At 40.0% G+C, this 9,798-nt stretch overlaps 1 protein-coding gene across 3 annotated transcripts in view; it reads left to right on the top strand.

The window, feature by feature from the left end:
- The window catches only part of ZNF451 (zinc finger protein 451), a 43,751-nt gene that overhangs the window by 19,403 nt on the left and 14,550 nt on the right, over positions 1-9,798 (top strand). For all 3 annotated transcript variants that reach the window (XM_010565808.1, XM_010565807.1, XM_010565809.1), the window contains exons 9-11: positions 2,789-2,936; positions 3,477-5,131; positions 6,252-6,386. In XM_010565808.1, coding sequence (XP_010564110.1) covers positions 2,789-2,936; positions 3,477-5,131; positions 6,252-6,386 — 1,938 coding nt within the window. The remainder of the gene's footprint in view (positions 1-2,788; positions 2,937-3,476; positions 5,132-6,251; positions 6,387-9,798) is intronic.

Below are 9,798 nucleotides of genomic sequence, written 5' to 3'. Positions count from 1 at the left end.
CTCAGGACCTGTGGGTGCACCTCATCAGGTCCCACAGACTTGTGCACCTTAAGGTTGCTTAGGTGGTCTTGAACCTGATCCTCTCCTACGGTGGGCAGTTCTTCATTCTCCCAGTCCCTGCCTTTGCCTTCTGTGACTTGCGCGGTGTGGCTGGAGCACTGGCCTGTGAAGACTGAGACAAAAAAGTCGTTGAGTACCTCTTCCTTCTTCACATCCCAGGTAAGGAGTTCTGCCATTTTCTTTCCAGAGAGGGCCAACATTTTCCCTAGTCTTCCTTTTATCACTCACGTACCTATAGAAGCTTTTCTTGTTGCCCTTGATGTCCCTGACCAGATTTAATTCTGGCAGGGCTTTAGCTTTCCTAATCTGTTCCCTGGCTTCTCAGACAATTTCTCTGTATTCTTCCCAGGCCACCTGTCCTTGCTTCCACCCTCTGTAGACTTCCTTTTTGTGTTTGAGTTTGTCCAGGAGCTCCTTGTTCATCCATGCAGGCCTCCTGGCGTTTTTGCCTGACTTCTCTTTGCTGGGATGCATCACTCCTGAGCTTGGAGGAGGTGATCCTTGAATATTAACCAGCTTGCTTGGGCCCCTCTTGCCTTCAGGGCTTTATCCCATGGTTCTGTACCAAGCAGATCCCTGAAGAGGCCCAAGTCTGCTCTCCTGAAGCCCAGGGTAGTGAGCTTGCTGTGTGCCCTCCTCACTGCCTGAAGGATCTTGAACTCCAGCATTTCATGGTCACTGCAGCCAAGGCTGCACTTGAGCTTCTCATTCCTCACCAGCCCCTCCTTGTTGGTGTGAACAAGGTGCAGCATAGCACCTCTCCTCGTTGGCTCCTCTATCACTAGGAGAAAGAAGTTATCATCAACACGTTCCAGGAGCCTCCTGGATTGCTTATGCCCTGCTGTGCTGTCCCTCCAACAGATATCAGGGTGGTTGCTTAGAAATTAATTTTTTTTTGTGTAGAAGTGATTCCTTCATCACAGTTGCTGTAATGAGAAGCAGACTTTCCTTTATCTCCATGCTGTCAGGTGTCTCATACAAGCTTCTCATCCTCCAGTGACCGTGCAGCTACTGTCCTAAATAAGTTTACATTTAGCATGTTGATATGAACTTGAACCAAAACACATAAATTTCTTTTTCAATTCCAGTCAGACTGGCTGTGATGTTCCTTCCCCTTACTGTACTGTCTGAAGTCAGCTGGAGGCAATTTTTCTTGTTGGTGTTCTTGGCATTCCTGGTGGAAAAGACCTGTGAAAGTTTCTTCTCCATATAATTGCAAATTTAGCCTGCTTAGCTGGAACGGTGCTGCCGGTCTGATGCCTGGCACTGGTCGAATTGCTACTGAAGGTTATAATACTGGTTAAGTTGCGAGCTGCTAACATCCTGAACTGTACTTACTGGATTCCACAGAAGATACCTGTCTGATTATGGTCTTGAAAGCAGGGTTAATGACCATCATAGCTGTACTGACTTTTTAGCTTTGACATAAGCAATAGGCATTAAAGCATCTACTTTAATGTTAGGTAAACAGCTGAGACAGGTGAGATAGAGAGGGAGTTGACTTCTTATTCAAGAAGCTGCCGTATTTTAGATAGCGTAGCATTCACAATAAGCCTATATGGCCAAAAGGATTGGTATAGTTATTTCTCATCCTCATAACTGTATCTTCTACTTCTGCCCTCCCCCAGAGTGGCTGCAGGAAGTGTACAGTGAAGACAGGCTTTGAAGGAATCTTCCTGCAGATCAAGTCAGTGCTGCCATCTTCATTGAATTGACAATCAGCTGCACAGTTCTGAGTTCTCTTATGTATTGTAAATCTAATGTACTTTTATTCTTAAATAGGTTATTAATTCTGAATGTGCTGACTGTAGGTGCCTTTAAAATCGGCCGTAGGTTTTAAAAAAGATTGCTGGTGAGCTATTGCTTTGAAAACATTCAAAGCACAAAATAGTGTTTTCTTTAGAGATGGATAGTGCTTAGCTCAGAACAAAAAAAGGAAGTGCTCCATTTTTTCCTTTGCATTGGTAGGTCTTCATGATTAATATTATCAGCATGGTCTATAAGATCTGGCAGTGAAGTTAGTTGAAAGGCATAACTGCAAATTACTGCCTGCTGGTCATCACATCTTACTAAATAGAAAATTCAAAGAGAATTTGCCTCCTAAGATGCAGAACACTAACAGCAATATATAGTTCATAAGCCATTTCCCATTATTTTTTCAATAGAAAATTTTCTATTCTGCTGGTACATGGAGTTAGACATGGAGTATGTACTCAGAACAACAGGAACTCCCGCACCTAAAAATTTAAGGAGAACTAACACTGAGAATGGGGAAGAGAGAGAGGGATGGTCCCAGTATGTGGGAACTTGTTAAATGAATTGCGTACTCTTTTCTTTTTTAAACACACTATGGCTTTAAACAAAAGTGTATATAGTAAGAGTAGACAAGTGGTGATCGATGGAGGGGAGGAAGGTCAATAAGAACCTTCCCAAGAGATGGATCTGACCTGACCTTGGAGGAGGAGGAAAAGGGAAGTAGAGTCAGTCACTAAGTATGAAAAAGCAAGATGCCCATTCGAAAATGAGATTGTTACAGAGGTTTAAAAAATTAATGCAGTTTTACTTAAAAGTTTCCATTGCACAATTACCGACTCAGCTGACACATGGTAACTTGCTTTCTGAACCCCGTGACAAACGAGTACAATTGTAACTAGGTCATCTGAGAGCAGATGTACTATGAAGGAACTCTTTAACGTGTGGTTGCACTTTCTGCCATTCCATACTGTAGATGAAATGAAGGCTGGCCTTCCTCTACCTTTCCCATCCTATGCAAAGAACCTTCTGATATCTCTGTGCAAAGAGGTCCCCTTCCAAGTGAAGTGTATATCCTGCTACCAGATACTACGCTCGCATATGGAATTAACGGCTCATTTCAGGTTTGTGAGAGACAGCTGTCTTTATAATGTGAACATCCATAGGCAGACGTGTTCTTAGTGGTGCTAGTGGATTTCAGGGCATCTAGGACCATCTGAATGTTGACTTTCAGAGTAAACTATCAAAAACCCTGCCCCCTTTCCATGTCTTTTACCCTGCCTTGCCCCACACAATCCACTGCAGAATGCTGATTGATGTCTGTATCCTTTTTGTTGCTTTCTGTAACAGAACAACAGAACTTGGTCTCTGTTCCACTTTTTCTAAGTTGGCAGCATTTGATTTCTAAAATGTCAACAACATAAGCATCAATCTAAGTGCTAGTTTTGGAAATTAGCGCCTAATTCTCTTTAAAGTGCAGAGCCTAGATAGGCATTGCATGTTTTTGTTGGCGAGCTAGTAGGTGAGTTAAAGTATACAGAGGACACTATTTCCATGGACTAATTGCTGTAGCTACTAGGTAATATTTCAAAGTAAATCTGAAAGTTTAAAAATGTTTCAGGTTATGATATAACATCTTTATTATTTTTTTTAATCCATTCTAGAACACGTTGTCGTAATTCTGGGCCCGTAGCACTGTCAAAGAAGAGCATCTCCCAAGTTGCAGAGATATTTAAAACAAAAGGTCACTGTGAGAACTGTGATAAACTGTTTGCTGATAAGAATCAGATCACCCAGCATAAGCAAACCACTCAACATAACATTAAAGTTCTTACTACAATGGAAGAGTCCATCTTGATGTTCTGTCATATCAATGGAAAAAATAAAAATCAGTCTCATTTGTGCCATATTGTGGATCGGTCAAGACCACTGCTTAAAAGACATTTGACTTTGAATGAGTCTACCAGTGAAATGGGGTCTATTCCTTCAAAACGGAAGAGCGATTCAAAAGATAAAAATGAAGATCATGTAGCAAACCAATGTCAGGGCAGTGCTTGCAAAGTAAAAGCCTGGTTTTGTGAATGTCTTCAAAAGTTTTTTACAGAGGAGTCAGTAGAAAAGCACATTCTATCTGCAAATCGGATCTGTCACAAGTGTGCTGTGTGTGGAAAGCTTGCTGAAAATTCGAGCATTATCCGCCTGCATATGAGTCGATTCCATGGGGGAGCACACTTGACTAATTTTCTTCTCTGGTGCAGAGCATGCTCTGTAGATCTCCTCAGAGAAGAGGATATTATGGGACACGTGAGTGAATTTCATGGTGGACATAGTTACTATTATGAGCAAGAAGCTTTAGAAGATGAGCCTATGCCATCTGCTTCTGACGCAGCATGCATTTCTGCAGGTGAAAGGAAAGACTGCATAGCTAGTCCTATGGAACTCTCCTCTGAAAAAAGTCCTATTCTGGGAAAATGGCAATGCCACATTTGTGAAGAGATGTTTGAATCTGAAGAGAGCGTTAAACAGCATTGCATGTCATTAGAAAGCCATGCATTTCACAGATACTGCTGTGGCTTATGCAGAAATCACTTTCGGAAAGTAGGAACACTACAGCGACACTTCCAAGAGCATCACAACCAGGAGATACAGACTAAATACTTCTGTGGCCTTTGTGGTAATCTCTTTTTTGACACAGAAGAAGAATTTCTAATCCATTATAAGGAGATTCATAGCATGGACTATGCATTTGTGCCTGAGCAGATGGAAGTATCAATAAAAAAAGAGGAGGACTTCCTCCCAGTAGAAGAAGGAGACCGTTTAACCTGTGGTTGCCGGACAACTTATGTCTCCAAAGCAAACAGGAAGCACGATTATGGGAATTGTCAGAAAGCCATGCTGCAAAAAGGAAATTTATGGTTTCGATGCTGCTTCTGTTCTGCAACTGCACAGAATTTTGCTGATTTGAACAGTCATCTCAGCAGTCACACGTCACTGAAACATAAGGGAGAGATGTATGTTGTTAGATGTGCTGCATGCAACAAAAACTTTGACGATCTTCAGAGTGCACATCAGCACTATCACATGAAACACTGCTTCTTGCAGAAACCTGATCTATCAAGTCTTGCATCAGAATTGGAAAATACAGTATTCAAGTTCACAGCAAGTGGGGCTTGTGTGGACAGAAGACCTCACAAACTAAAATTTCAAGCATCTCCATCCAAGACTCAGGAAAGACCACAATCGTCTCCTCTGCAGGGACCAATACAGGGAAAGAAAGAAAAAAAAGAGAACTCAACATACTCTGAAGAACCTGGTGAAGGTTTGTAGACTTTTTTTTTTTTAGCATTAGAAAAATGTTGTTGTCTTTAACACACTCTGTTTCAATGTCAGTGCAAGTATGTAGCATACCATTTGCCTACATCCGGTCTATAAATCAGCTCAGAATTTGATGTTTGTTATTTCTCAAAGCTGCATTTTGAATTCTTGGTATTTGAGTTTCCAGAACTTGGACTCAACAGTTTATTGCTATATGCCATATGCATGAAGTCTTCAAAAAACAAAAAGTAGGCAGATGTGGGAACCCTGGGACTGAAACATTTAATTTTCAAATTAGTTGGGAGCATAATTTGGTGTTAAAAGGAAGAGGACAATCAAGGACCGCAAACAGAGATCTGACTCCTAGAAACGTAAGAGTGGTCTGTAATACTTACACATTCAAGAGAAACTTGCCTCCTTTGTATGTGTAAATATTTATGAGCCTGGTAGTACTTTCTGTGTGGGCAGTCCTATTATAACACCATCTTCTCAGTTTCCTTAGCTTGCCAAAAAATAATTTTGGCTGAGAATTTATAGTCTCATTATGTATTAGGCTTTTTGCCTTGAGCATGCAAATACTTTTTTTTTACGTTCATGTCACTTCTAAGAATGACAACAAGAATGCTGAAGGTGTACCTTGTGTTCAAAAATTGGAAGTGTTTTTAATTACTCATGGTGTCATAATGCTTTTGATTAAAAGGTTGACATTTATGTTAGATATACAGCAAAAAGTATGTCTCTAAACAATTTACGTGCTTTTATGCATGTAAGCAATTAAATGTTACAGAGACTTGCCATAGTCGGGGGTGCACAGCTGAATGTTAAATGGACTATTAAAATGTCTCAGTGCAGGACAATAGCTTTCTGTGCGTACCACAAAACTATCCAGCTCTATGCCATCATATAGCTAGATTCTACTTTCTTTTGTGTGATTTGTGTGTTGCTAAATGCTACTTCAGTTGATTTAAAAACAATGCAATCACCAAATACGATCATGTTCTATAACTTTTATCTTATAGAACAGTTGAATACATGAATTTTCAAAAGCATATCTTAAGCTGATGTATGTTGGTTGACCAGAAAGTCAGGTGAACTTTAAATGCATCCTTTTTATCCCATTGAAGATGGTGAACTTCCTGATCTTGACTACCTGAGTACCATGACTCATATTGTGTTGGTGGATCTGGACAACTGGGGAAGCTTATTCACGCAGCTGCCAGCTAACCTGAACCAAGGGACATTTATCTGGGGCTTTCAAGGTAAAAAGCGGTTGAAGGAAATACAAAGATAAGATTAAGAAGTCTACACAGATACTTGAGCAGAGATTCTTTGAATCTGAGAGAGTGAAAGACAGGAAGAAGCAGCCACAAGGGCTTCTTAAGTCACAGTGTCACAGGCACCATGTCATAGAAATGTTCTTGAGCTTTTCTAAGTCAGTCTTAACCTCCTCTGCTCTTATTATTCCTTGTAGAATATGTTCCAGAATTGCTGAACGGTTTAGGAGTCTTTCTGGCTTACCTGCTGAACTTACTCTAGGCTGTATCATACTAGGTTTTTGTAATTATCAGGACAGCCATGATACTCAGAGATTATTTTCTTTCTAACTCCCAAGTCCTTGTCATGTTCTTTTTCTTTTTAGTTTCAAAAGGCATGATTTTACATTCTTGTACTTGAATTTTGTACTGTCTCTGGGTCGCTCCTTAAAGATGTCCGTGGTCATCCTGCATATCAATAGGTGTATCTCACATCTGGAAGATACCAGTAGTGGTACAAGGTGATTGATGGAACTTGCAGAGTTATGGGTTTGTAAGAAAGCTTTTTGCGAAGTCTACCAATAGCATCCCTCTAACTTGATACTTTTCCTTACCTGACTGTTCTTGAACCAACTTCTTGTCCACCTCATGCTTTTTCTACTGTTTTTCTCTGTATATGCCTTTATAATTATTTTGCCTCTGGTACATTGAATACTTAGTAAAACCTAGATAAGGGATAGTTTCAAAATATTTATTGCCTGAAACATAGGCATCATCTTAGCAGACTCGTAGGAATTGTCAGGTGTGTTTTACACTTGGTGGACAGCACTGCAGTTCTTCACTTAATGTTCTTGATTATCTCTTCCTTTAGAAGATAATCAAGGGCATCCTGAAAGCTGAGAGTTTCCATTCTGCTGAGGTTGGACAGAAAGGCTTGTTGATGCCTGAATCTTTTTTTTTTTTCCTCTTAGAAACAGGTAGTCCAGTTAGCTGATGAAGGCAGAGCAAGTATGTCTGTTAATGTAAAGTATAAGTTCTTTAGCTCTGCTCCTGGACCTGAGTGTAATGTCTGGTTGTTAGGAGTTCTGGGGACAAATCCTCTGGTCTTCTCTGTTAAAGCAAGTTAACGGTTCAGGATTTAGTGTTCTGCTCAGGCTTTACTTCTGTATAATTGCCTGTATTGTCATTACCTACCATTTGGCCTCTCTGCACAGTAACAGTATTCTTGCGTACATGCACAAAGCCACAGAAAACACTGATTTTGAGGGTTGAGATTATACCTAATCATCCTGGATTTCTATTCCATCCTTGCTGCCTGGCTACTCCATTTATTTATATTCTCTTTTCTGTATGGCTGAACAACCTGTTGTTTGTTCTTACTATCTTTTGTGAGGCTTTACCCAGCTTGACTTCTGGTCAAATTTCACTTCACCTCTGCACTTCTTGACTTCTAAGGCTATTGTGATTTGGGGTTTGGTTGTGGTTTTAATTGCTGAAGGTTTTGTGTTCATTTCTATAGTTATTCAATCCACTTGGCCTTGGAGAAACATTTTTTTTTTCTTTTTCTGCACATAAAAATAAGAAACTATTAGGAATCTGACTTGAAGAAATGTCAGGCCTGTTTGACGTCTGAAGTCCAAAGCTACTCCGTTGTGTTTTATAAATAATTATTTAGTAAAGAATAATTTTTCACAGTTATATCAAACTTTCCCCACTTGAATTCAGACACTTGCTTTCAGTCTTACTTTGTTATTCTACTTAATTGACTCAAAACTGGTTTGTCATTAATTGACCCAAGTTTGTCTGTTATGACAGAGTCTTCTGTGCTGTTTTTCAAGGTTAAAATGCCCTGGTTTGATTCAGTAAGAAAAAATTGATTGAACTCAGAAATGCCTGAACTGTATTGTTGTCAGAAATATCTCTTCGCTGACCTATCTGAGAAATAATCCATAGTACAGTTTTAGTGTTACTAATCTATTGTTAATATAATAATCTTACCCAAAGGTATCTCTGTGCTAGCTATGACACTGTGCCCAGGGATGTTCCAGACACAGGCACCTGCTAGCACAGCCCAGCCCACATCAGTGCCACTCAATTTCTTGCTCCCCAAACAGGGCTGCTGCATGCAGGCTGCCTCGTGGGAGTGGCTCCTGGAGCACTTGAACTGAAAAACCCATACCGAAGAGTAAATGGTGATTAAAATGGGCCATATTAATATCAGAGAACACTTCATCAGTTTATTAGCATCAACTATATTGTTACAGAGCCTGGGAACACTAAGGCTCCCAGGCACATCTGGATTTATTGTTTTAGGTGCCCTCTCATAGTAGTGGTTTACAGAGTTATTTGATACATGCTGTTCTTGTTTGTTTAGCCTGTGAAAATGGCGACATCCCTGTCTCTTCTGATTTTTTTTTTCTGCATTTCCCAAACAACGTTTCCAATTTGTTTTTTATTATTATTTTTATATGATACTTTTGTATTATTTCTGTTATTCCTATTGCTAATACAGCCTTAGCTTTGCTTTGAGTTCCTCCATTGTATTGTCCCTGCTCTATATTGTTTCTGTTTTCAGATATTCAGTTGTCCTTCACCCATTTGTGATCTAGGTCTGCCAGAGTAAATACGGTTCTGTCATTGTTTTCAGCTGTCCTGGTCAAATGTTTATGTTGCACACTTATGCAGCCAAAAGCCAAGGTTAGTGATTACAAGTCGTGACCAAGGCTGTCACAACAGATGTGAATGACTTGCAAATACTTTTTTTCTCATGGACAGATACCCCTAAATCATTTCTGTGTAGTCTGTTACTAAATCTTTGAGCTTTGAGATAATTTTTGATACCGTCTTATAACCATTAGGCTGGAAAGGGGGGGGATGACACAAAAAAACCTAGGAGAAATCTACTGAAGATTGCTTCTACTTCTTTGTTGGACTGGGTGTGGGCAGGTTGGAATACACAATCCTCTACTGCATGTTTACCTGAGCCTTAATTTCACATGTTGTCACGTGAAGTGCCATTAATGACTGCTTTCACTTTCCATTCAAAATCCTTTCTTACATCCAGACACTCTATCATCTGGCAGAAAAAGCAACATTTTTTTCCTCCCCATTGCAGACTCATTATTTCTTCCATTATTATATTCTTGGGGATGTCATGAAATTCTTATTTACTCCCTTCAAATTGTCCTTCAGTTGTTTGTCTTTTTATGTTGTCAGAGTAACTCCAAGTGCCTCTGTTTTTCCCTCTCTTCTCAAGAGACTTGCTGCTTCTTTCCTTCCTCTTACAAGCTGTTTCAGCCTGGTATTATCTGTAGCAGGCCTCTTACTTGGTTCATCTCTATTATCCAACTGTTTTCTCAGCCAGTAACTACATGTTTTAGGATACTGTTGAGAAAATTCCTGCACTTATTATTTTCCC

This window comes from Haliaeetus leucocephalus, unplaced genomic scaffold (assembly GCF_000737465.1).
Source record: "Haliaeetus leucocephalus isolate CR32 unplaced genomic scaffold, Haliaeetus_leucocephalus-4.0 Scaffold195, whole genome shotgun sequence".
NCBI lineage: Eukaryota > Metazoa > Chordata > Aves > Accipitriformes > Accipitridae > Haliaeetus > Haliaeetus leucocephalus.
This window is presented reverse-complemented; position numbering and strand designations above follow the sequence as displayed.